At 40.9% G+C, this 27226-nt stretch overlaps 2 protein-coding genes across 2 annotated transcripts in view; one reads left to right on the top strand and one right to left on the bottom strand.

Annotated features, from left to right (window-relative positions):
• Positions 1–8559, bottom strand: part of gask1a (golgi associated kinase 1A) — a 58405-nt gene extending 49846 nt beyond the window's left edge. Inside the window, exons 1-2 of the mRNA XM_072570950.1 lie at positions 8501–8559; positions 3339–3434 (exon numbers count right to left, since the gene is read on the bottom strand). Of these exons, the coding sequence (XP_072427051.1) occupies positions 3339–3413 (75 nt within the window). The 5' untranslated portion in view covers positions 3414–3434; positions 8501–8559. The remainder of the gene's footprint in view (positions 1–3338; positions 3435–8500) is intronic.
• A 2289-nt stretch (positions 8560–10848) lies between these two features.
• Positions 10849–18964, top strand: rpl14 (ribosomal protein L14). Its single transcript, XM_072570949.1, has 6 exons — positions 10849–10881; positions 11217–11318; positions 13140–13234; positions 14570–14669; positions 14821–14874; positions 18852–18964. The coding sequence occupies exons 1-6, from the start codon at positions 10879–10881 to the stop codon at positions 18912–18914; spliced, it is 417 nt and encodes a 138-aa protein (XP_072427050.1). The 5' UTR covers positions 10849–10878; the 3' UTR covers positions 18915–18964.
• Positions 18965–27226: the final 8262 nt, after the last annotated feature.

The raw sequence follows: 27226 nt of genomic DNA, 5'->3' as shown, positions 1-27226 counted from the left end.
CATGAATTCATGCCTCCAATTATTGTCCATTTTTTCCTGCAAGGAAAGTGGTAACATTTCTGTGAATGTTTCTGTCTGGGTGATGTGCTTGACACAATTGAACAGCTGGCAATGTGCACAAGCTATGAGAATGAGTGTACAGCCTGCAGCTTGAGCTAAATGTACGAGGGTGATGTGAGGCTATCAGTATGGGGTATAGATCTACATTGATAGTTATGGTAACAGAATGGAGGTCATATGTGTAACGCAACAGTGTGTGAAGCTAGTGGTTTATTTGTAGGAAAAAATAAGTGATGATAATTCATGGATGTTGACCATCTTTGTGAAATCATTAAACATTTTGCAGCACTTAATTCAGTTCCTCTGGACCACACTGCTGGCATTGACTATGGAACAGTTACCTATCCTTAATATATTGACTTGGAGGTGCTGGTGTTGGACTAGGGTGTACAGAGTTAAAAATCACACATCACCAGGTTCTAGTCCAACAGGTTTATTTGGAAGCACTAGGTTTGGGAGTGCTGCTCTGAACCATCCAATGAAGGTTCAGCGCTCCGAAAGCTGGTGCTTCAAATAAACCTGTTGGACTATAACCTGGTGTTGTGAGATTTTTAACTTTGGTCTTAATGTCCAATGTGTACTATTCCAAGAAGGGAAAAAAGGTGTCTATCTGCCTGTTCAAAAGTATTCAGTGCTGCTTTGGGGAACTTTGAGGCATGCTAGCCTGTTGTGCCATTTGTCAAAGGTCTTCCTGTTCATTAGCTCCTCCTTCAGGAGTTCCAGATCTTGTCGTAACCACAGTATTTAGAGAGAAAAGTACAAGATGCTGGCGTAAAAATCACCTTTGGATACTCAGCTGCAAGAAGGCTCTCTTGGGTAGTAAATTCTGAACCACCTTTTAGTGCAGTATTGCTGTCACTTTTCTTTAGATCTTTGTGGCTGCAGTGTCATTACATTTCTTCCATGCATTTCTCTTTCAGAAGTTACAAATATGACTAGGAATTTAAAAACATTGTTTAATTATATGGAGTTTACAGCACCGAAACAGGTCATCTGGCCCAACTGGACCTTGCTACTGCTTAGGTGCCACATAAACCTTTTCCTAACCTACGTAATTTCACCACCTTATCAACATATTTCTTCTATTCCTTTCTCACTCCAATATTTATCTAGCTTCCTCTTAAATGCAGTGAGTTCCCAGATGCAAAGTTTTGACTTGTTCAAATCATCAAAGTAAAACATCAAGAGCTTCGAAAGAAATTATTCAGCTCAACATTACCATAGTCCTGCTCTACTGTCAAATTGCAAAATCTTTCCCAATCTCACATTGATTGCATGATCAGGTATCCCAGTGTTAATGTATGACTGGTATAAAACTTAAGCACCTGAGAACATGCAGGAAAAATGCAAGACAAATTAAAACCATTCCTCTTATCTCAAACGCTGTTTGCTTTTATCTAGTTATAATTTCCAGTACATTAATGCACTCAGAATACGTATTCTGAAGTATTTTGTGCAAATTTGAAATGTCACATCTGCTGTCATGGTAACTAAATTGACACCAAGAAGTCAAAACAGTCTTAGACAACACAACACTGAAAATGGTGCCAACGTGCCAGGAAGTACAACGTGACATACTTTGTTGCACATTATATTTGGCATATCCGCTTAGCTTAGTGGGCTTTTGAATCAGAAGGTGTGGATTCAAGTCCCCTTCAAGCAATATCTTTGACTGACATTCAGCAGAGTACTGAGGGAGTCCTGCTTTATCAGAGGTCATCTCCTTTTAGATAAAACATTAACATTATGAGATGGTGGTGAGGAATAACATCAATCTGTTTTGATGATGCTGGTTGGTGAATAAGTACTGGCCATGACATTGGAAAAACTCTGCAGTTATCCTTGAAATAGTGCAGTCTCTAGTCATGCCTCATCCTTAGGCCACTTGCAACAACAACTTGCATTTATATAGCAGTTTGCACAGTAAAACATCTCAAGGCACTTCAACGAATAATGTGTTGCTCATATAAAACGTAAGCACCTAAGAACATGCAGGAAAAAGCAAGACACTTCACAGGAAAATCTTCAAAAAAAATTACACTGAGTCACATAAGAAAATATTAGGTCAGGTGACCAAAATTTAGAAAAAGAAATAAGTTTCAAAAGAAGAAAGATGCCAGAATTGAAAAAGCACAGATATCTTTGGGTGGGAAGGGTATGAAATTATAGAAGTAAGGAGGGCTCAGGTTGTGGAATGATTTGAAAATTAGGAAATAATTTTAAAATTAAGGCATTGGCAGGCTCGGAGCTAACAACAGTGGGTGGCATGGTGGCACAGTGGTTAGCACTGCTGCCTCACAGTGCCAGAGACCCAGGTTCAATTCCCGCCTCAGGTGACTGTGTGGAGTTTCCTTCGGGTGCTCCGGTTTCCTCCCACAGTCCAAAAACGTGCAGGTTAGGTGAACTAACCATGCTAAATTGCCCCTAGTGTTAGGTGAAGGGGTAAATGTAGGGGAATGGGTCTGGGTGGGTTGCGCTTCGGAGGGTTGGTGTAGACTTGTTGGGCCGAAGGGCCTGTTTCCACACTGTAAGTAATCTAATATAAAAGAAAGAGTGATGGTGAATGGAAGTTATACATGAACAATAGATTTTTAGATGATTTCAAATGCACAGAGGGTAGGAAGTGAGACAACAACTAGGAGTTTATTAAGACAGTCAAATCTAGAAGATATCAAAAATATGGATGAGAGTTTTAACTGTGGTCAAGCTGAGTCAGAGTGGAATTGGGCAAAGTAATGGCGGTTAAAATCTTATGATAGTCAAAATATGGGATCAAATATGACATCAAGATTGCAAAGTGTCTAGTTTAGTCTCAGGCAGTTTGCATGGAGAGTATAGCATCTGTGACCAAGGATTATACTGGAAGACAAATGGCTTTGGACTTCTCAATATTTAGTTGAAAAAAATGTCTACTCAGCTAGTGCTGGATGGCACAGCGGGCAGATAAATACTAGTGACGATGAAGTGAATCTGGGTCTTATCAAGATAAATGCAGAAAGTGACATTGTGTTTATGAATGATATTGCCAAGGGGTAGCATGTAGATAAGAAATAAAGGGTAGCAAAGATAAGTCATTTGGAGAGGCTAGATGTGACGGCGCCAGAGCAAGTGATTCCCTGCCGAAGACAAGACAGATAAGAATGGAACAAAGTATTGCAGTCCCACCCAGTTGGATGATGGTAGAAAGGCATGGAGACGAAAGATTTCATCAGTGGTGCCAAAGGCTGCAGACAAATTAAGCAGGACGAGGAGGGACAGTCTCATTTTGTTGTACTCACACGGGATGTCATTTTGGCTTTTTGTTCCAAAATCCATGTTCCTCCTCTGTCTTTTGTTTGTGCGTTGACTGTCATCTTCCTGTATGCATGGATTTTCTAAAAAAGGCAAAACAATGTAAACTGTAAGATTATAGTTTTAAGGGACATAAACTGAAAAAGAAACAAAAAGAAGGGATAAATTATAAACTCCCACTGCGGGAGCAATCAAGACAAAACATAGACAGAGATAGAAACTGTAAGGTAATATGTGAGAACCACTCAAAAAAAGACTAAAGCAGACAGTGAGAGATACACACCTTTGAAATATCTCTCTCCAGGCTGTGCTATGGGGGAGATGAACTAGTAAGTGTAAATTGCATGTAGATGACAATTAACAATGTGGGATGCAGAGCATCAGACTGAAACATGAGCATACCAAACAGTTGTCAGTGTGAACTGGCAAAGCTGAACTGCTGGATCAGACTTGATTAAAAACACATCTGGTAAAGGCTCATTTGGGAATTCACTGCCTGAGGGTTCAAGTAAGCACAAAAAGAGCAGCTGCCAATAAAGGATGCACAGCAAGAACTCAATTGGGCATCACTGCCTGTAGAGGTACAGCATAGCTCTGCACTGAAGTAAGTAGAAAGCTATTCTGGGTACATTTTCATTTGCTATTTTCACAGTTTGACAGCTTAAAGAATGTCAAGTAAAAAGCGTCCCCTGGAGTCTGGGAAGGAGTGTAATTATTACCCTTTTTCTTCTATACAACAGTTGTCAGTCTGTCATAAACCAGTACCAAGGGAACTACTCATTTTACCTGATAAGACTGGTGCAGTTTCATTACTTTAGGGTTCACTCTTTGAGACAAGTGAATGAAATGCTAATAAACTTAATACCAAATAGAGTTTTATTTACACAATCAATCAAAATTCACAATTAAAATTCAATAGCCAGGGCTGAACATTTCACATACAAGGTCTAGAAGTTTTAACCATTCAGGAAAGATAATGAAGGCAAAAACAATCGTCAAATAAGTGTTGGATAAAAACCTAAAGGAGAAGGATATTGCGGGGATTTGCAGAAACAACAGGTGGATGAGATGAAAGAGGGAGCACAGATACAAAGGAATAAATGGTTTCCTTCAGTACTACATTATTCTATGTTTCTGTATTTTACAGCTCTTCCCCAACTCCTTTCAGTTTAAGACAGTGAATTGGAAACTTTTTGATAAGGTTTCTACCAACTGGCTCCCAGAATTGAAGACGTGCAACAGGGTGCTCCACCACAGACGCCTCTGCACTTTCCACTGAGAGCACTGCAGATGTGGCTGGCCCTCCGCCTGCAGCCTGCCTTCACCACCATACTACTAACACACACACACATACAAGCAAAGGAGTGTCTCTGGCAAGAAACACTCAGCACGTCTGACCCATCTAGACACACATGCCCTCAGAGTCACTCAGGCCAGTTGGCTCCCTCAGATGTGGAACCAGGGAGTGTATTGTTTCTTAGTGGGAGATAAAAAAAGAAAAAAATACCTATTGAGGGCACTTTGGTGGCGCAGATAAACATCACTCTCAGCTGTAGTTACTGCCTTTGCTGTTTGAATTCATGGATCGCTGGACATTGAGTGCATCTGGGAAAATTAACAAACAGTGAAATTCACAACTAATTTTGGAGGATCCCGTTTGGGAGAGGTCACAGCACAGAAACAGATAAGTGAATATTTTTAAGTATGACCTTACAGTAAGTCTACAGTAGTGAGTAAGAGTGGATTCTTTCTTGATTATATGCTTTATTGAGAGATGTCTCTTGATTAAACTTAAAAATATAAGCCATAAATACTAGGTTAGCCAGGACTAGTGTTTTGTAGAGGAATAAGACAGTGCTATTTTCTGGGTCTATAGATTGAAAGAAGCAAAAATGGCGTTTAGTATAGTGATATGCTCTTCTTGTCGGATGTGGGAGTTTAGGGAGAGTTTACGTGTTACTGAGGATTATATCTGTAATAAATGCCATCGGTTGCAAATGCTATCAGATCGAATGGATCAGTTAGAGAGATAGTTAGGGGCAATGAGGAATTTACAAGAGCAAGGGGATGTGATGGATGGCAGATAATAGGAAGGGAGAAAAGTTGCAGATACAGTCACATAGATGGGTTAACTCTAGGAAAGGTAAGAGAAGTAGGCTGGTAGTGCAGGAGTTTTCTGTGGCTATCCCATTTCAAACAAGTATGCTGTTTTAGAAAATGTAGGGGTGATGGATTCTCAGGGGAATGTAGCATGAACAGCCAAGTTTCTGGTATCGCGACCTACTCTAATGCAATAAGGGGTACACCAGATTCCAAGAGATCAATTGTGTTAGTGGATGTTCTGGTCTGAGGCACAGACAGACATTTGTCTGTGGTTGGCAGTGAAAAATTAGAATGGTGTGTTGCCTCCCTGATGCCAGAATCAAGGATGTCGCAGAGAGAAGGCAGAGTGTTCTCATGGGGGAGAGGGACCAGCAGGAGGTCGTTGTACACATAGGAACCAATGACATAGGAAGGGAAAAGAATGAGATTCTAAAGGGACAATACAGAGAGTTTGGCAGGAATTTAAAAAGGAGATCCTCAAGAGTAGTAATATCAGGTTTACTCCTGGTGCTGTGAGATAGTGAGGGTAGGAAATAGGAGGATAGAGCAGATGAAAGCATGACTGAGGAGATGGCATATGGGAGAAGGGTTCACATTTTTGGATCATTGGAATCTCTCTGGGGTAGAAGTGGCCTGCACAAGAAGGATGGATGGCACCTGAATTGGAAGGGGACTAATATGCTGGCAGGGAGATTTGCTAGAGCTGTTTGGGAGGATTTAAACTAGTGAGGTGGGGGGTGGGACCAAGGGAGATAGTGAGGAAAGAGATTCAATCTGAGACTGGTACAGTTGAGAACAGAAGCGAGTCAAACAGTCAGGAACAAAGCAGAGAACAAGGTAGGACTGATAAATTAAACTGCATTTATTTCAATGCAAGAGGCCTAACAGAGAAGGCAGATGAACTCAGGGCATGGTTAGGAACATGGGACTGGGATATCATAGCAATTACAGAAACATGGCTCAGAGATGGACAGAACTGGCAGCTTCATGTTCCAGGATACAAGTGCCAAAGGAAGGATAGAAAGGGGGGCCAGAGAGGAAGGGGAGTGGCATTTTTGATAAGGGATAGCATTACAGCTGCACTGAGGGAGGATATTCCCGGAAATACACCCGGGGAAGTTATTTGGGTTGAACTGAGAAATGAGAAAAGGATGATCATCTTATTGGAATTGTATTATAGACACCCTAATAGTCAGAGGGAAATTGAGAAACAAATTTGTAAGGACACCTCAGTTATCTGTAAGAATAATAGAGTGGTTATGGTAGGGGATTTTAACTTTCCAATCATAGACTGAGACTGCCATAGTGTTAAGGGTTTAGATGGAGAGGAATTTTTTAAGTGTGTACAAGACAATTTTCTGATTCAATCTATGGATGTACATCCTAGAGAAAGTGCAAAACTTGACCTACTCTTGGGAAATAAGGCAGGGCAGGTGACGGAGTTGTCAGTGGGGGAGCATTTTGGGGCCAGCGACCATAATTCTATTAGTTTTAAAATAGTGATGGAAAAGGATAGACGAGATTTAAAAGTTGAGGTTCTAAATTGGAGGAAGGCTAATTTTGACTGTATTAGGCAAGAACTTTCAAAAGCTGCTTGGGTGCAGATGTTTGCAGGTAAAGGATGGCACAGTGGTTAGCACTGCTGCCTCACAGTATCAGGGACCTAGGTTCGATTCCAGCCTTGGGCAACTATCTGTGTGGAGTTTGTACATTCTCCCAGTGTCTGCATGGTTTTCCTCCAGGTGCTCTGGTTTCCTCCCACAATCCAAAGATATACAGGTCAGGGGAATTGGCCATGCTAAATTGCCCATAGTGTTAGGTGCATTAGTCAGAGGGAAAATGGGTCTGGGTGGGTTACCCTTCGGAGGGGCGGTGTGGACTTGTTGGTCTGAAGGGCCTGTTTCCACATTGTAGGGAATCTAATCTAATCTAAAATGGAAAGCCTTAAGAAATGAGATAATGAGAGTCCTGGGACAATATATTCCTGTTAGGGTGAAAGGAAAGGCTGGTAGATATAGGGAACGCTGGATGACTAAATAAATTGAGTGTTTGGTTAAGAAAAAGAAGGAAGGATATGTCCTTCTTTACATATGTCATGTTGTTTTCGCAGAATTACATTTTTGAGCAAAATAAAACGTGTGGTGAAAACACAGCAAGGGCTGGGGTTGGTGCGAATGGCCTCAGAGGGACAGAATGTAATGGTATCTGAGGGCTGGAAATGAGTGGGTGCTGAGGGGTGGTCCACAGGATGGATTTTGGAGTCCATAGGTTGTTGGAGCTTGCACGCCTTAATGTCTGGAAGAAAGAGAAAAAAAAACTTTTGTTGAGGTGACGGATGAGGGAAGGAATGAAATTAAACTGGGCACCAGTGCAGCTTTTAGAGAGGTGAGTCAAAGTTGCTGCAGAGTGGAGTCAAGTGTGCACAAATGCTGACGCATGGCGTTAATTGTGGATCACAGGTTGTGGCGGGAACAGTGGTCCGAGGAACGTTGTATGTCCTGGAGGCACTTGTAATCCTGGCTGGATTCAAAACACAAATGGTGAAACTGAGTTGAAATCCATGCAGGGCAAGTCTGTATCTTTTGCTCAAAAACTACATGAATCCATGTAAAACTCTGTAAAACTATACACAGGGTTTGTCAGTCAGACATAGCATTGGGACACAGACAGACTTCGCAACTATTATTTCACAAGCTGAGCTACCTTGAGAATGTAATTTAAAAGAAGTTCTGAGGTTGACATATCAAAGAACAGAAACCAACATATCCCATTATAAAAGTTGAAAGTTTTAATCTAAGATTGTTTACTGTATCACATCTCCATGACACTGGATTTCTTTCGCTATAAATTCTATGAGTGTGATCTTAACCTCTGCAACCATCTGATGATGGAGCGAAGGTCTGAAAGCTGGTGCTTCCATATAAACCTGTTGGACTATAACCTGGTGTTGTGCGAGTTTTAAAACTTTGCTTAATATTAGCAATAGAAGCCAGAATTATGCTGGCACCTGGTAACCCCCTTAGGAATTGCAGCTAGGAGATCTTACATTGAACAGCTTCAGTCCCTGATGTCTTCTCTTCAATAGAGTCCCCAGGCATTCCACATCTTGGGCTATGCAGAGATGGAGAAGCAACCCATGAACAATTCTTCTTCATAGCATGCTCTATATGATTGATTCTGGTGAACAAGGAGAGCAAATTCTTCCGGTTATTTCAGTTATCATGTGTTTCTTGAAGTTATACCTGATATTTTCTGCCTTGGTTGCAAAATCTCATCGCAAAAGATCATCAGAGTTCACAAGCACAATCTAATTAAAATCTCTTTCACATAACCATTCAATCTTCCAAATATAAAGAAAAGCAGACAAAGTCCCCAACCCCTGTTGGTCCTTAGACTCACCAGTAATTATAATGCGAGAGTGGAAACATTACCATACAAAGGCTGCCCGCTGTGGCAAATGAACCAAAAATTCAATCTCCTCAGATTGTTCATGGAACAGTGACAATTAAAGATATTAATAGTGCTGGTTAGAACCAGGCACTACATAACTGGAGAAGAATGGAAAATGGGCAACAGACAGATCAACGTTTCCAGAAAAACAGTGTAACAAAACAAATACTAGGTCCAGCCTAGATTCCACAGCTTGATGGAAGGTGTGATGTGGCAGTAATTGGCTGGGTTGGATTTGTCCTGCTTTTTGTGTACAGCACAGACCTGAGCAAGTTTCCACTTTACTGGGTAGATGCCAGTGTTGTAGCTGTAATGGAACAGCTTGGCTAGCAGAACAACAAGTTCTGGAGCACAAGTCTTCAGTACAATTGCCAGAATATTGTCAGGGTCCATAGCCATTGTAGTATCTTGTGCCTCCAACTGTTTCTTGATATCACGTGGAGTGAATTGAATTGGCCGAATACTGGCACTTGCAATGCTGGAACCACTGGAGGAAGCTGAGATGGATCATCCACTCGGGATTCTGGCTGAAGATTGCTGCTTGATAGCACTGTTAGCACTTGGTAGCATGAGTCTACACTCGATGGAAGGTGTCATCAACAGAGCCATTAAGCAGCAACTGCTCAATGTTGCCCAGTTTTGGTTCTGCCAGAGCCACTCAGCTCCTCACCTCATTACATCCTTGGTTCAAACATGGACAAAAGAGCTGATTTTCAGAGTTAAGAGTGACAGCCCTTGGCATCACATTTGACTGAGTGTGGCAACAAGGAGCCTTAGGAAAACTGGAATCTGCAACAGGATGATAGGATGAGTTCACAGAGTCTTGCATGGATTCATGCAGTTTTTGAGCAAAGTACAATGTAACTCTGCAAGTACAAATTAACTCCACATACATGTATATAAATATATATGCATGTGGGTTTCTGTGTGTGTGTCTGGGGTGGGGGTTGTGTGTATCTGTGAAAGAGTGTATATGTGTGTGTGTGTGAGTGTGAGTGAGCGAGCGAGCGTGCGTGCGTAAAGGGGTCTCAGTCTGTGAGAGAGTGCATGTGAGAGTGTGTCTGTCCGTCTGTCTCTCTCTCACACAAACCCACATACACATATACGTTTGTGGGGTGAATTTGTACTTGCAGAGTTACATTGTACTTTGCTCAAAAACTGCATGAATCCATGCAAGACTGTGTTAACTCATTTTTTAGATTAGAATCAGTCTAAATATTATGGCACAGACAACAGCACACTGGGGGCTAACACCTTCAACACATTATCTAGGCTGATACCAATTGTTAAAGTTAACCTGAGAATATAACTTTTAAAAAACGTTTTGTGATTTACATATGAAACAAGTGAAACTAACATGGTCATTCTAAAAAATGAGACTTAACAACAATCAAGGTATATTTCAATGTATAATTTCAGTTACATCACACTGTAAACTTTTGCTATAAATCCTGTGTCTTACAATTGTGTCCTTCACAACCACCTGATGAAGGAGCAGCGCTCCGAAAACTGGTGCTTCCAGTTAGACCTGTTGGACTATAACCTGGTGTTGTGTGATTTTTAACTTTGCACACCCCAGTCCAACACCAGCATCTCCAAACTTTGATAAATCGGGTAGACAAGCAGCAAGCTGGAAGAACACAGCAAGTCCTGAAGAAGGGTTATACCTGAGACATTGACTTGCCCACCTCCTGATGCTGCCTGGGCTTGCTGTGTGCCTGCAGCCTCCTGCCTCCCCTACCTTGGAACCCAGCATCTTCCACTCAAGGATCCAGCAGGCTCCCCCTGCTGCCCCTTTGAGGAACTTAAGATGCCGCCCTACGACGCTCGCGGCACTGGGCGTGCGCGCGCACGGATCGGGACGGGCGGGAGTGTGCGCATGTGCACGAGCTGCCGGTGTGTCAGGCCGGAAGCGGAAGTCTCTCTTGTCCTTCCCCCCCCCCCCCCCCTCTCTCTTTGCTGTGGACGGCCGCCATGGTGAGTGTTCGCGGGATGGAGCTGTTTGCTTTAGGATAGACGTTCCCGCAGCTCCGGGCCGCCAGAGGCCCCAGTCCGTCCTTACATTAACCACACAAGCAGCATTAATGTTCTAGTCCTGATTCCCCCGGGGGGGGGGCTGCAGTAAAGGGGACATAAGCCCCTTACAGGATCCCGCGTGTTCTTGGCCCTAGGCCCCAGGCCCCGGGATCCCGCAGGATAGTGTCAGCTCCACCCCACCCCGTACCCGGCCATAGAGACATAACACTGTCCCGGGTCCACCCGGTCCGCGCTCTCTGCAGTCCCCCGCTGATTTTCTTCTGTTTTTTTTTCAGGTCTACAAGCGATACGTGGAGATCGGCCGCGTGGCCTATATCGCCTTTGGCCCACACGCTGGTAAACTGGTGGCAATTGTCGATGTTATTGACCAGAACAGGGTAGGTGCGCTCACTTGGGTCCTTTACTTCACGTAGAGATTGTTCAGTCTCAAATGAAATTCGTCGTCGCTGGGTACTAGCTTAAATAAGGTCATTGTTTAACGGTGCTGCCCATCGGCAGAGTTGAAATTTATTCGTGTTAAATATTTCATCAGCACTGACTCTACTTCCACTGTGTCCCCTGCATGATTCTGCTGTCGGCACCAATTCCACTGTGCCTGTCCTTTACTGATTCTATCAGGTATAAACAAGAATTTGAGAAAATGATGTACCCACTTCAGTTTATATCTAGCATTTCCAAGTTAATGTGGAGAAAGAGAATCATGCAACCTCTTAGTTCAGCAATGCTTTTTTTTTGACGTTTCTCTTTCTCCACATTAACTTGGAAATGCAAGGTGTAAATTGAAGTGGGTATATCACCTTCTCATAACAGGTTCTTGCTTATACTTGATAGAACTGAAAATGTGTTGCTGGAAAAGCGCAGCAGGTCAGGCAGCATCCAAGGCGCAGGAGAATCGACGTTTCGGGCATGACTCCTTCTTCAGGAATCCCAGGAGAATCGACGTTTCGGGCATGAGCCCATCTTCAGGACTGACCCTTCCTCAGAACACCAGAAACATTAATTCTGATTTCTCTGGACAGATGCTGCCAGACTGGCTGAGCTTTTCCAGCAATTCCTTTTTGTTTCTGACAGTTGCAGTGCTGTAAATGGAGTTTATTTTATAATCCTCATTGTAACTGTAAATCACATTCACCAAGTCACTCCAAGGAAATTATAAAACAGAACTTACACCTGAATTAACAAATATACTTGATAGAATCAGGAGAGGACAGGCGCAGTGGAATTGCTTTTCTGTGAGCAGAATCATGGGGGACATAATGGAACTAGAGCCGTTACTGGCACTCTGGATGCTGTGCTGTCTCATGTTCTTGAGTATAATCCTCTGGGTGGTCATCTGCCCTGTATGAAAGCCCCCTGTGCACCCTAGTTTGAGAACATCTGCTCCAGAACCAGAAGTGATGGATCAAGCTCCAACTTCAATCTATCTACAATAAAAAAAAGCTGACAGTTTCAGTAGAACTGAAAGAACTGTGGGTGCTATAAATCAAAAACAAATTGCTGGAAAAGCTCAGCAGGGCAGAAGTGAAAATTGCAGGTGCTGGAAAAGCACTGCAGGTCAGGCAGCATCAGAGGAGCAGGAAAATCGGCGTTTTGGGCAAAAGTCCTTCATCGGGAAAAGCTCAACAAGTCTGGCAGCATCTGTGGAGACTGACACTTCCTCAGAACACCAGAAACATTAACTCTGATTTCTCTGCACAGTTGCTGCCAGACTGGCTGAGCTTTTCCAGCAATTCCTTTTTGTTTCTGACAGTTGCAGTGCTGTAAACGGAGTTTATTTTATAATCCTCATTGTAACTGTAAATCACATTAACCAAGTCACTCCAAGAGGAAATTATAAAACAGAACTTACACCTGAATTAACAAATGATACTTCAAATAAAAAGAGTTTCTGTTTGCGTGGTTGATACATGAAAGACCATCAGATATTCGCAACCTTTATCATGTCAGTTGGTGTTCTTTCATGTACTGTTCCTTTCACTCGAACTCATCCCCAAACACACAATTTCCTACAAAGGTAGAAGAATCTGTGTTTCCCTTCAATCTGGCTGATAACAGCAACTGAGTTCCCTCATTGCCATTGCTTTGAACTGTTTGGGGGAATTTACCCTTTACCCATGGAATCTTTCTGTAACTTCCTATGTATGATTGTAATTGCAAACTTCAATTATGAACTGCATCTAACCAGCCCACTTTTATAGGCATTGGTAGATGGCCCTTGCAGTGGAGTCAGGCGACAGGCAATGCCATTTAAATGTATGCAACTTACTGACTTCAAGATTCAAATCCCACACAGGTAAGGTCCAGGTTTCTTTAAGTAAAATTGTATTTCCTTTTTATACAAAGTATTTAGTTTAATAAAAAGCTGAACTCATCAATTCTTCAGATTGTTCAGAATTTTGGTTTGGATTCAAACCTGGTTTCTCTGTCATAGTCCAAGTTACCAATGTTTTTAAATTGAGTTCAACGATCAGGTTTCAAGTGGACTGAATATCATCAAGTTGAAGTCATAACTTACACTGCACCGTTGCAGAATTTGAGGTTGATCATGTGACTTCCTTCATGTAGTGGCAAATTGCATAGTTGTTACCCATTTATCTATTGACTAGCTTTGTTGTGTGGGCTTTTGCCACAATATAAATGTCTGATGTCTGATCAGTCAGCCCACCCAAAAAAGGTGCTTTACTTTGAAAATACATCGAATTTTTCATGCCAAAGAACATCAATCCTCCATTTGTATTCTTACTGTTTCAGACAATTTATGTTGTCTGCCTTGTGTTCCGTCAGTTAAATTACTTAAGCTTTTTTAAAGTGTTATTTGAAAAATGAAAAACCACATTACCAAAATGTATTTGATGGCCATAGTTGAAGTTGTTTGCATTCATGTGTGTGTACTGACAACTCCTACTGATTTCCTTCAAAAACAAAAAAAAACCTCTGAATTCAGGGCAGAACTTCGGAGGTATTTTAGCACTGGATCTTCCAGACAGTGATTAGAATAGGAAGTAGTGAGGCAACTGACATAGATGCATTTAAGGGAAATCTGGGTCAATACATGATGGAGCAACAAATTTAATGTTGTGTTGAGTTGGATGAAGAGAATTTAAAGGAGTTTCATGTGAAATATGAAAAGCAGCATGGCTCATTTGGGCTGTGCATTCTATCTATATTCCCTGTCATTTATGCTGTGTGCTAGTTTTAATGTTGTTTGTAATACATTTCAAAAACTGCATATCATCAATATTAACCCTACACTTGACCATGAGTTTGACCTCCAACAGTGTGTATTTCTGCATGGCTGCACATATTAATTTGTGTCTATCTATCTTCTGTTAGTTAAGAAAGTTGATTTTGATCAGTCAGCCCACCCAAGAAAGGAGCTTTACTTTGAAAATACATCGAATTTTTCATGCCAAAGAACATCAATCCTCCATTTGTATTCTTACTGTTTCAGACAATTTATGTTGTCTGCCTTGAGTTCCGTCAGTTAAATTACTTGAGCTTTTTTAAAGTGTTATTTGAAAAATGATTTATGTCAAAAAAAATCTGAATTAAGAGTCAAGTCTAAAAATAGTTCAACATACCTTGTGTAGCCGGATAACTTAACAGGTACATGTTGTTACATTTTTAGTGTTCGTCACAAGTATGTAAAAGCTGCTTGGGAAAAGGAGAACGTTACTGAGAAATGGAAAGAAACCCACTGGGCAAAGAAAATTGAAGCCCGGGCAAAGGTAGGTCTTGGACCTGTTCTAGTTTAACTGTAAATTGTGACGAAAGTCTTTCATATATGCATCAATATTTTGCATAATTAAAACGTCTCTGAGGAAAGAGATATTTGAACAATCTAGCAATTTGTATTGAAACACTCTCTCTTGCTCACAGAGAGCCAAAATGACAGACTTCGATCGCTACAAAGTCATGAAGGCCAAGAAAATGGTGAGCTTGCTTTCACAAGAATGATTATTGTTAATGTTATCTGATATTTCATTAAGTAGTCATTTTTAAATCTTTCTTCATTAACGAAATCAGCTTTGCAGTTTTTAAATCTATATGTTTAATTTATTTTGTTACAGTATGCTTGTACTTAGCGATTGGCTTGTTTAAGTGGTGAGGACACAAGATAAAAGGGATTTTCATAACTGCTTTAAGTTTAGCACTAAGAAGCATTTCAACTAAACTAGAAATTTTCTGTATGAGGACATATCACAAGGTTTCACTGAAATTCATGGTAAATAAGGTTTAGTAGTATTTAACTTTCAAAAAATAATCGTCAGGATTAAACGGCAGAGAGAGTTACCACACATCAATTTTGTATTCTCTCAAATTTAGAAAGCTACAGAAGGTTGCAGAATGACTCCAAAGTTTTTAGGCTACTTTGGGGGGGGGGGGGGGGGGGGAGAGATAGCAGATAAACTTAGTACAGTAATTACTTCATCTGTTTGAGGGGTCCAGAATTGAGGGACAGCCTGAGTATTGCAGCCTGGTTTTTCAGAAATGAAATTAGGAAAAGCTTGTGCATGCAAAGACTGATCCAAGTTTGGAACCCTCTCCTGCAAACAGAAAATAGTTGAACACTTATAAGCATTAAGGCTGAGAATGATGTAGATATCTGTTAAGGAACATGGGACAGACAGTCATATGGATGATGTTGTGTTGCACATCAGCTGTGATTATATTGAATGGTGTAAAAAGTTTGAAACTAAATGACTTCTGTTGCTATCAACCACTGGTATGAGCACCCATTGGATTTAGGTGCAGACCATTCAGCCCTTTGAGCCTACTCTGCCATCGAAGATCATGGCTGGCCTAATTCTGGATTCGGCCGCACTTCAATGTCTTTTCCATTATCCAACCAATCTTATGTTCATCAAGGATCTACCTAACAAGTTAAGGTATTCAGTGATCTTAACTCCTCTGCTGTGGGGCGAGAGATCTCCACAAACTTTCGACCCAGTTAGAGACTATTTTGACTCATCTCCATCTTAAATGAAGAATACCTTCTTGTTTACAGATATTTCTGAGCTGTTACTTGTATCTTCTAGAGTGAAGCTTGAAAAGTGTGTTCCCTTATTTTGCGTTGTTAAATCGCTAGACTGTCTGGAGAGCCAGTGCTCACTTTACCTTTTCTCAATTTTAAGTATATGTGATTTTAAAAAATATTTCTAGTTAGTTGTCTCTCGTACTATAGTTTCTCCCTAATTTTGTATGATTCTTCACTGGTTTTATATTCTACCCAATTCTCTGGCCACCGAGCTTGAGTGTTATGGCTTTTTCAGTTTCATGCTATTGTTAACTTAGTTAGCCACGGATGGTGTGCACTTCCCTTTGAGCTATTTTCTCACTGCAATGTCTCTTTGCCTGTTAATAACTTTCAAAATATCTGCCACAGCGCCTCTGCTAACTACACCTCTTCCCACCCTATCTCTTGCAAAAATGCCATCCCGTATTCCCAATTTCTCCGCCTCCGCCGTATCTGTTCCCAGGAGGACCAGTTCCACCATAGGACACACCAGATGGCCTCCTTCTTTAGAGACCGCAATTTCCCTTCCCACGTGGTTAAAGATGCCCTCCAACGCATCTCGTCCACATCCCGCACCTCCGCCCTCAGACCCCACCCCTCCAACCGTAACAAGGACAGAACGCCCCTGGTGCTCACCTTCCACCCTACCAACCTTCGCATCAACCAAATCATCCGTCGGCATTTCCGCCACCTCCAAAAAGACCCCACCACCAGGGATATATTTCCCTCCCCACCCCTTTCCGCCTTCCGCAAAGACCGTTCCCTCCGTGACTACCTGGTCAGGTCCACACCCCCCTACGACTCACCCTCCCATTCTGGCACTTTCCCCTGCCACCGCAGGAACTGTAAAACCTGTGCCCACACCTCCTCCCTCACCTCTATCCAAGGCCCTAAAGGAGCCTTCCACATCCATCAAAGTTTCACCTGCACATCCACCAATATCATTTATTGTATCCGTTGCTCCCGATGCGGTCTCCTCTACATTGGGGAGACTGGGCGCCTCCTAGCAGAGCGCTTTAGGGAACATCTCGCGAGACACCCGCACCAATCAACCAAACCGCCCCGTGGCCCAACATTTCAACTCCCCCTCCCACTCTGCCGAGGACATGGAGGTCCTGGGCCTCCTTCACCGCCGCTCCCTCACCACCAGACGCCTGGAGGAAGAACGCCTCATCTTCCGCCTCGGAACACTTCAACCCCAGGGCATCAATGTGGACTTCGACAGCTTCCTCATTTCCCCTTCCCCCACCTCATCCTAGTTTCAAACTTGCAGCTCAGTTACTAACTCCTTGACTTGTCCGACCTGCCTATCTTCTTTTCCACCTATTCACTCCACCCTCTCCTCCTTGACCTATCACCTTCATCTCCTCCCCCACTCACCCATTGTACTCTGTGCTACTCTCTCCCCACCCCCACCCTCCTCTAGCTTATCTCTCCATGCTTCAGGCTCACTGCCTTTATTCCTGATGAAGGGCTTTTGCCCGAAACGTTGATTTCGCTGCTCGTTGGATGCTGCCTGAACTGCTGTGCTCTTCCAACACCACTAATCCAGTGTTTGATTTTCAGCATCTGCAGTCATTGTTTTTGCCTAACTAATTTAATAGTTCACTTTAGCCATTTCTATCTTCAAATCCATCATATTTTCAATTGTTTAGGTTTTAATTACAAATCTGACTTCTGTGCCTCGAATGTATTGCATTCATATTATAATCATTGCTAACTAGAGATACTTTTCCTGTGATTTAAATAAATTAATCTTGTCTCATTGTGCATGACCAAATGTTGGGTAATTTCCTGTCTGGCTGGCCCTAAACTTTTTGAATTCTTCCAGAATACCACTGTTGAGGTGCTAATGTAATGCCTAATACTGCTACTCTGTCCTTTGCCATCTTGCAACCATCTCTCTGGACAATGGCTATGAGATTATATTTATTTGAGCTGGCAATTAAATCTCTTTTATTACAAATGCTATGAGCATTAATGTGCAGAGCCTTTAATTCTGTCCTTTTACTATTTTTATGACCTCTAGTCTTATTAGCTACTGCAGTCTGGTTTGTATATTTGTCCTGCCTTCTCCCTTTAAATGATCTCATTTTTCCTCGATCCCTGACCCCCACTACTTAGGTTAAAGCCCTCTGCTGCTCCGATTGCATGAACAAATATACAAATTAGGAGCAGGAGTAGGCCATTTGGCCCCTTGATTCTACCGTCCTTAAATAAAATTGTGTTAGATCTGATTGCAGCCTGAATTCTACTTTTTTACTGCCCTTGATAACCTTTGACTCTTCTGTCACAAATCTATCTTCCTTACGTTCATATTCAATGATTCTGCCTCCACTGCTGTTCTGGGGCAGAGAATTTTGACACCTAGAACCCTCTGTAAAAATGCAATTTATCCTCATCTTATACTTGAATGGAAAGATACCAATTCTTGGAACTACTCTTTCCCCCACCATTCCTAATATGTTTGTACATTCTTCCAACATCTATCATGTGAAGTTCACTCAGGATCTTGTATGTGCAATAAGATTAATTATAAGACTCATCAGAACACTGGTCCCAGCACCTAATCTGCATAATTGTCAAGCTGAGAAAAATAAGTATTTGTTCAAAAAATAACTTTTCTAAAATGGAATTTACTGACCTGTGATACGTAAAATGTGAAGTAAAGTCATCTAAAAATTTATAATATTTTGCATACTTAGTAGACCCTTTATGATTTGCACCATGGTCACAAAGGGGGGAAAGTGTATGCCAAAGAAATGAGAGTCAACACCTGATGCTGTCAGACCGTTCCCATTTGGTTGAACAACAGTGTGTGACCCTGACAATGTTTGCAATGCTTAATAAATTGGACTGAGTTGCGGTAACGTTTTGTTTTTTTCTTTCTCAGAGAAACAAAATCATCAAGCATGAGTTGTTAAAGCTGAAGAAGGAAGCCAGCAAGAAAGCATAAAAGCATAAATGTTCATTGTTTAAGCAAAAGAATAAAGTTTATACCAGGAATTTAAATTGGTCCATCGCTTTATTACTAATATTCAGTACTTTTGAGTAGATTAACAAAGTAAAATAGGGGGATCCAAGATGGTGGTGACCCAGCAAGTCTGAGTCTATAGTGCTCCTCCCAAGACTTGGGTAAAGTGGGTCGCCCACCCCCACCACACTCACCAAATCATTTAAAATAGCAGTTTAATTTAATTAGTTGCTTAGTATTAAATTTAAACAATCTAATTTTTAGTAAAAATGACTAAAGGGAAGGGAGCCCGCAGCTCTCAGCAAGCAGGAACCCCTCCCCCACCCTCTCCAGCTGCAGCAGAGGTGTCCGCAGCCGCCCCGGGGGATTTACCTACAGTGGCAAGCCTTGTGGAAATCATCTCCAAACTGGATGCGAAGATCAACACTTTTATTGAAGAATCCCGAAGTCGATGGGACTCACTCTCGGCTGCGCTGCAAAAACATGACCGAGGCATTAAAGAAATCGAGTGCCGAGTCAGAGGGGCGGAGCTAAAGGCCACGACCTCCAAAACTACAGCGCAATTGGCCATGGATTGGGTCCGGTCTCTAACATAGAGTCCAGACCTTAAAGAATCACATTGATGACCTCGATAATCTATGTCATCGAAAAAATATTTGTTTGCTGGGCCTTCCAGAACGGGAAGAGGAAGGCCAGCTTACAGCTTTTCTCGGACAGTGGCTGCCACAGCTTTTAAATCTGGAAGCTGGATCAGGCCAGGTAAGGGTGGAATGGGCCAACCGGGTCGCAATACGCAGGCCTGGCTTGAACCAGTGTCCCCGCCTGGTCCTGTTCCGGCTGCAGAGCTATAGGGAGAGGCAGATACTCCTAGAAGCTTCTAGAAATCTTGGAAAAGATTCCCAAGCCATGATCTATAAAGGCTCCAAGATCATGTTATTCTAGGACTTTTCCCCAGGTCTGGTCTGAAAGAGGAAGGCAAAGAAGTGTTTAAGGGACTTAAATATTCAATACTCCTTACGCTACCCAGCGAAGCTACGCTTTAACCGTGAAGGAGCCGTGTATAACTTCGGATCTCACTGGCCACTCAGGTGTTTTCCTATCTTCCTGGTGGTGGAAATTGAATAAAGGTTCGTGCACCTCGTGTCTCTCACTGTGTCTCACACCTGCACACACACACACCATGGGTGATGGGGAGAAAAATAAGTACTTACCGTACTTGGGCGGTAGTGTGGGGGTTTAAAAAAAAGAACCAGAGTATTTCACTGGCCACTCGGGAGTTTTTCCCTTGTAAAAAAAATATATAACCATGGAATTCATTGGCCATTCAGGTGTTTTCCTATCTTCCTGGTGGTGGAAATTAAATAAACCTTTCACGAAAACAAAAAAAAAATAACTTTGGATCGCCAGAAAAGGCTAAGGAATTTTTGGACTCTCTTAGATAAATTGTAAGAGATAATGGATGTTGGTTTGCCTCCCCCCCACTCCGGTTTATATCCCCCCTTTTCCTTTTTTCTTTCCTTACTGTTTAATATTATCCTGGGGAGAGGGATTTATTTATTTGTTCTCTATTTAACGATTTTCTCCCCTCCTTGGGTTTTTTTTAATTATTCTATGTATGTATGTGTGTGTGTGTGTGTGTGTGTGTGTGTGTGTGTGTGTTGGTGGGGGGAGGTGGTTACCTTATTCTATTTTACCTCTGTCTCTAGGAGCAGGGTTGTTTTCCATTGTTATTTTGTATTATTATATTTAATTATTATTTGTTGAGGTTGTAATTTTATAGTTATATATGTTTATACATGGTATTAACATTACCAAATATATGCAGGTGTTGGTGGGGTGGGGTGCTCACTGTTAACTCTAGATTTGTATTATATCTGAATTCTCCTCATCCTATTGAGGAGCGCCTGGGTCAAGGGTGGGGCATTGTTTGGGAGAGGATACGATGGACCTTTGGAAAGGAAGTGACACCCCCTGGGAACAAGGGGGAAAATCTCCATTTAAAAACTTTTTTTTATTATTTAGAAATCATTTTTTATTGTACTGTTGTGAGTGTCTTAGAGAGCCTTTATTTTTGTGAATTTTATATGCTGTACACTTGGGATGTTCTGGATAGGTTTTCCCCTCCCGAGGGGTCTCGGATTTACCCGGGCGATTATGGTTGATCAGTCGGTTAAGTGGTGCATCTGGAATGTCAAGGGGAGTAATTCGCCAGTCAAAAGGAAGAAAATATTATCAAATCTTAAGAAACAAAGAGTTAATATAGCTCTCCTACAGGCGACACGCCTGTTGGATAAAGAACACTTGAAATTACGACAAGGTGGATTTGATCAGGCCTTTTTTTCTTTTAGCTCAAAAAGTAGGGGAGTTGTTATTCTTATTCGGAAGAATTTCCCTTTCAAAATCCTAAATCGGATTAAAAGACTAATATGGACGATATGTTCTGATTAAAGCCCTTATAAATGGAGAGGTATATGGGATTTTAAATTTGTACTGCCCCCCGGCACACCCCTTTAAATTTATAACAGAAGCCTTTTCAAAATTGATGGCTTTTGGTGCCCATCATACAATTATAGGGGGAGACTTTAATTGTATGATGGATCCGGAAATAGATAGGATTCCCAAGAGTACTGCAGGAGTATCTCCCAGATCTAGACAATTGGTGGATCTGAACAAAGAATTAGGATTAGTAGATGTATGGAGATGTCATCATCCACAGGGCAGAGATTTTTCTTTTTACTTCAATCCACATAAGTGTCATACCAGAATTGATATGTTTTTTGCCCCCTCAATTTTTTTAAAATTCCATATCACCCTGTAAAATAGGTAGTATAGCAAGTTCCGACCACGCTGCTATATATATGGAAACCAAGGTGAGGAACAACGGGACATCCCCTCGGCATTGGCATATGGACCCCTTCCTAATGAAAGATAGTAAATTTGTAAAGTACTTCTCTCAAGAATTTAAAACTTTTTTAGAAATTAATTTAGGTACAGCTAGCAACCCATCAATGATGTGGGAGACCATAAAAGCTTACGCGCGAAGTTTGATCATCTCCTACTCAGCGACCCAGAAAAAATTAAAGGGAGAACAATAGCGTCTGCTCGAAGCTCGCTTAAAAGCAGCTGAAACAGCATACGCTGATAGACCTATTATTAAATTGCAAAGGATTATGGCCCTTAGGACAGCTCTAAACACTACGCTTACCGGCTAAGAGGGAAATATTATTTGCAAAACAAAGGTAATATGAATTTGGCGACAAACCGGGTAGGTACTTTGCATTTCTTGTAAAGAAAAAAAAGCCCCTCAAACTATTACGTCAATCAAGGAAAGTACAGGTATTTTGACTCATGATCATAAAAAGATTAATGCAATCTTTAGAAAATTTTATTCTGATTTATATAAATCGCAGGATTGTGAAGACAGGACTAGGAGGATGCAATTACTTTTTAAAAATTTGGCCTTTGCGGGCCTAACTCCGGAACAGGTATCGGTCTTAAATGCTCCCCTAACAGTCCAAGAAATACTTGACGCAATCAGTCAACTTCAGAGAGGTAAGGCACCTGGCCCAGATGGTTTTCAAGCTGAATTCTATAAAGAATTTACAGAAATATTGGCTGGTCCACTTATGGACATGTATAACTATGCATATAGTCAGGGCTGTCTCCCGCCTTTGCTGAAAGAGGCAAATATCTCTCTTATCCTTAAAAAAGGAAAGGATCCAGAAGATTGTACGTCATACAGACCAATATCCTTGCTAAATGTAGATTTTTAAATCCTTTCTAAAACGTTAACATTGAGACTAGAAAGGGTACTGCCACATATCATAAAAGAGGATTAGACGGGGTTTATTAAGGGCCATAGATCATCCAATAATATTAGAGGATTTTGAATATGATTCAAGCCTGCCATCAGGGAAAGATACCAGGAGTAGTAGTTTCATTAGAAGCGGAAAAGGCATTTGATAAGGTTGAATGGTCATATTTGTTTTATACATTGGAAAAGTTTGGCGTTGGAAAGGTGTTTACCAAATGGGTCTCAACATTGTATAGTGATCCCAAAGCAGTTGTGGTTACCAATGAATTAGGCTCGGATAGCTTCAGTGTGGGTAGGGGCTGCTGTCAGGGATGTCCTCTCGCCATTGTTATTTACGCTGATAATTGAACCACTAGCAGAAGCTACACGGACTGACCCTAATATAACGGCCCGGATGGTTGGTACAGGTAAACATAAAATTACCCTTTATGCAGATGATATTCTTCTATTCCTCAGTAATCCTCTGATGTCCGTACCTCGCTTAATCCAAGTTATTAATACATTTAGCGCATTCTCAGGCTATAAAATTAATTTCTCAAAATTGGAGGCTATGCCAATGGGTGGCCTTGCTATGATACCCCACTTAGTGGATGGATCCCATTTTCCCTTTCGTAGGTCCCTGGAGGGTTTCTTATATTTAGGCATTTTTATTACCCCAGTATTTGGTCAGTTGTACAAAGCTTACTTTGTGCATTTACTGGAAAGGATAAGGCAGGACCTCCAGCGATGGGGAGACCTTCCAATTTCCTGGCTGGGTAGAATAGCACTAATTAAAATGAATGCCCTGCTCCATCTCCTTTCCCCTATGAGAATGCTTCCGATGATGCTGCTGCGGCTGGCACTACGTAAATTATATGGCTGGTTGGGTTCCTTTATTTGGAATCATAGACGGCCCCTCACTAAGCTGAAGAAGCTACAGCTTCCACAGGCAAAGGGAGGATTGGACTTTCCAGATTTTAGGAAATATTAGTTAAGTTCCCTATTAAGTTACATAGCTGATTGGGTCTTGTCTGATCCACAATCAATCTGGTTGGACATCGAGGCTTCTCAAGTAAAATGTCCACTTATTAACCTTTTATTTTCAGACAAGAGGAAAATCATTACAGATCACTGTAAAAACCCTATAATACTAAATACAATTAAAGCTTGGAATAGAATGTGGCAAAATGAGGGCAACTCAAATAAAACATCCCCCCCCATGCACCGATAGTGAGAGCATGGGGATTCCAACTGGGGTTTACTGATGCCACTTTTAAACACTGGAGATCCAGGGGTATCTCATGTCTAGGGGACCTATTTAAAGATGGGGTCCTGATGTCTTTTGAACAGCTGCGTCAGAAATTCGGATTACCTAATGGAGACCTCTATCGATACTTCCAAATTCGAGACTATATACAGAAGAAGACTATGTTATTAGATAGTCTTTATAAATCAGATAGAGAATGTAGAGTACTACAACCAATGGGGTATCCTCCATCAGTACTATTTATCATTTACTACATGATGAAGTTTTGGGAGATATGGACAATTTGCTTAAAACATGGGATCAGGAATTGGGACTAAAAATCTCTATAGAAACATGGAATGACATTTGGGAAAACACCAGAAGAATCACCATCTGTAACAGAACTCAGGTTATCCAGCTGAAGATACTTCATAGGGCCCATATAGCACCGGAATCGATTGGCAAAATTTAAGGCAGGAGCATCTCCAGTGTGTCCCAAATGTAAAATAAAGGTGGGCATTCTTGTACATTGCCTATGGACCTGTCATAAGGTCTGTAGATACTGGACTAAAGTAGCAAGTACCCTGACAGAAATTTTAGGAAAAGAAATTAAAGTGGACCCTGGGTTTTTCGAACTTTCCCTCCCTGGACATGTACGGGAAGAGACTGTTTTCTATTCTCTCTTTCTGTACAAGGAAAAATATTTTGGTAAATTGGGTGGCTGAGGGCCCCCCTGGACTTTCAAATTGGCACAGATTAATTATGGAATGTATTCCCTTTGACTTCCTCACAAATATGGTGCACCGAAAGACTGAATTATTTTATAAAATATGGCAGCCCTTCTTGAATTACATAAATACAGATATTTCGGCTATCCTAACAAGGGCTTTTATTTAATTGAGATTACGAACCTGGCTGGTCCGGGGCCCCTTAGAGGAGGAATCCCGCACGAATATGGGTTTTGTTACATTTGATGTTAACATATTCCTAGCATGTATCTTACTACCCAATTTCTATGTTATCCGTAGTTTTTTTTTGTTTTTTTTCTCTCTCTCTATTTGAATAATGTAAGAGACTTAAATATACACTCTGGTTAGTTGTAGGTTAGATTATTAGTTAGTTGAGTTTTGTTTTTTTTTCTTTCTCAGTATTTTTCTTTTGTTAAATTTTGGCTATTGTATAGTTAAGATTTAATTGTATATCAATGTTTGTACTTGAGAGTTTTGTTTATTTTTGTAAACTTGTAACAAGTTAAATTTCTAATAAAAATATCTATAAAAAAACAAAGTAAAATAGCATATGAAGTTGGAAGTGTTTGCATGTTATTTAGGCTGCAAAATCTAACTTTTATTACAAATTTCTCACCATTCCATCGCCATTTGGTAATGACATAATTGTAAAATTTTCATCCTGATTTTCAAATCCCTCTGTTGCCTTGCCCTTTTCTCAGCTCTGAATACTCTGCTTGATACTGAATTATCAAGCTTTCATTTGGTATCCCAAATTTTCCCTGCTCCATCTTTGGCAGCGCAGCCATGCATTTACATACCAAGGGCAGCAAAGTTTGAACAGCTTAAATGCTCAAGGTAAAAGTCATTGGAAACCACAAAACAAATTTTAAAACTTGCCTTAATTTATGCATTTTCTGTTGTTGGTTCTTGGAATGAAAAGTAACAAATAGCAAATTTAGAATAATTTATTGTATCTGGTATGTTTGAAACAATAATAATTGCAGCCTTAAAACATATCTTTGAAATCAAAGGCATTGTTTATATACTTGGTCACTTTAAACTACTCCTGCATTTATTTAGAGCACAATGACGTTTTGCATAAAAATAATTTGCAACTAAAGTGAGGTGTCTTTTACACCCAAAATTATGTTAATATTATCCACTGGAAAAGGTGGAGGTCAAGAATGAGGTGTTAAAGAGTTGCATGTGTCTTGTGCTCCCAGTTGCAGAAGTCTGGATTAAGCTCTGAAATTTAGCTTCTTTAAACTCTGTTTCATTATCACACCACTGCCTCCTTTTAAGAAGCTTTTTAAAACCTCCTTTGAACCATGAGACCTTCTTTAGACGTGTCTTACTATAATCTGATGTTACTCAGTTACAACTGCTCAAAAACATTATTGAACAATGTATTTGGATGTTTGACTCCAAAGGCCCTATATTATTGTTGGTGTTAGGCAGTGGTGACTGTTGTAGTTGGAGCCATCGTTGGGACAGTTCTATGCCAGTTGCTTCATTTGTGACTATAAAATCTGACTTAATGCTTTAAGTGAAAAATATCAAGCATCTATGTAAACCAGTTCAAACCAATTTATTTTCTTAGGAGCCTGATCTGCAAAATGGCAGCATCAATAACTTTATTTATTGACAGTGGTATTGGAATAAATTCAATTCCTTTACATGAGTGCAATGCAGTTCGTATGTTATTGCATGTAATGCACATTAGCATTCAGCAATCATTGCAGAACTACGTTTTTTTAATGGCTTTTTAAAAATGTGTATAAATGTGCCCTCCAATGGTGAGAATATTGTTTCCAGTGGAGATATTGATCAAATGTTCCATTGGACAAGCACCTGCTGCTGTAATATAATCTATAATACACAACGTCAGAGCATGTCTGGCTGCATTTTTACCCCTGAAGTTCATTTCAATATTAATATATACTGAAGTTCATGGTCAAAACAAAGCATTTTCATTTAGTGCTGCTACAGTGTTAGAAAGGTATTTTAGGTTAATGACTTGTTGCTGAAACATTCTGGCAAAAAGCCATTGACTTGAAATGCTGGGTCTGATTTTAAGTCTTGAAAGTGGATGTGTTTTGAATGAATTAAAATTTAATTGAACTTTTATCTGAATTGACCTTTTGGCTGTTGATTTAGAGACCCAGATAACATTCCGGGGACCTACATTCAAATCCCACCATAACATGGTGGAATTTGAGTTCAGTGAAAATCTGGAATTAAAGATGACCACAAATCCATTTTGAATTGACAGAAAAATCTATTATTCACAAATATCCTTTTTAGAAGGAAATTGCCATTTTTACAAGGTTTGGCCTCCATGTGGACTCTAATGAGTACTTTTAGCATTTTTTATTGCTGATTTCCTGCGTCTTGTTCATTATCTCAGCTCTAATGTCCGTAGATGCAAGTTAACAAGCAGCAATGAAGACCATTCACTTGTTCATTCAATTGTTGTAATAATTAGTGTTTCAGACAATAGGAAGCATTACGGTGCTACATTCTC

This window comes from Chiloscyllium punctatum, chromosome 5 (genome assembly GCF_047496795.1).
Source record: "Chiloscyllium punctatum isolate Juve2018m chromosome 5, sChiPun1.3, whole genome shotgun sequence".
NCBI lineage: Eukaryota > Metazoa > Chordata > Chondrichthyes > Orectolobiformes > Hemiscylliidae > Chiloscyllium > Chiloscyllium punctatum.
The sequence above is the reverse complement of the archived record's forward strand: the minus strand, read 5'-3'. Positions and strand labels throughout refer to the sequence as shown.

What these genes read in the sequence shown, in the direction of transcription:
- rpl14 (XM_072570949.1), top strand. An exon ending in AAGATTCAAATCCCACACAG is followed by an intron (nt 13,235 to 14,569) that starts GTAAGGTCCAGG and finishes TTACATTTTTAG; the next exon opens with TGTTCGTCACAAGTATGTAA. An exon ending in AAATTGAAGCCCGGGCAAAG is followed by an intron (nt 14,670 to 14,820) that starts GTAGGTCTTGGA and finishes TCTTGCTCACAG; the next exon opens with AGAGCCAAAATGACAGACTT.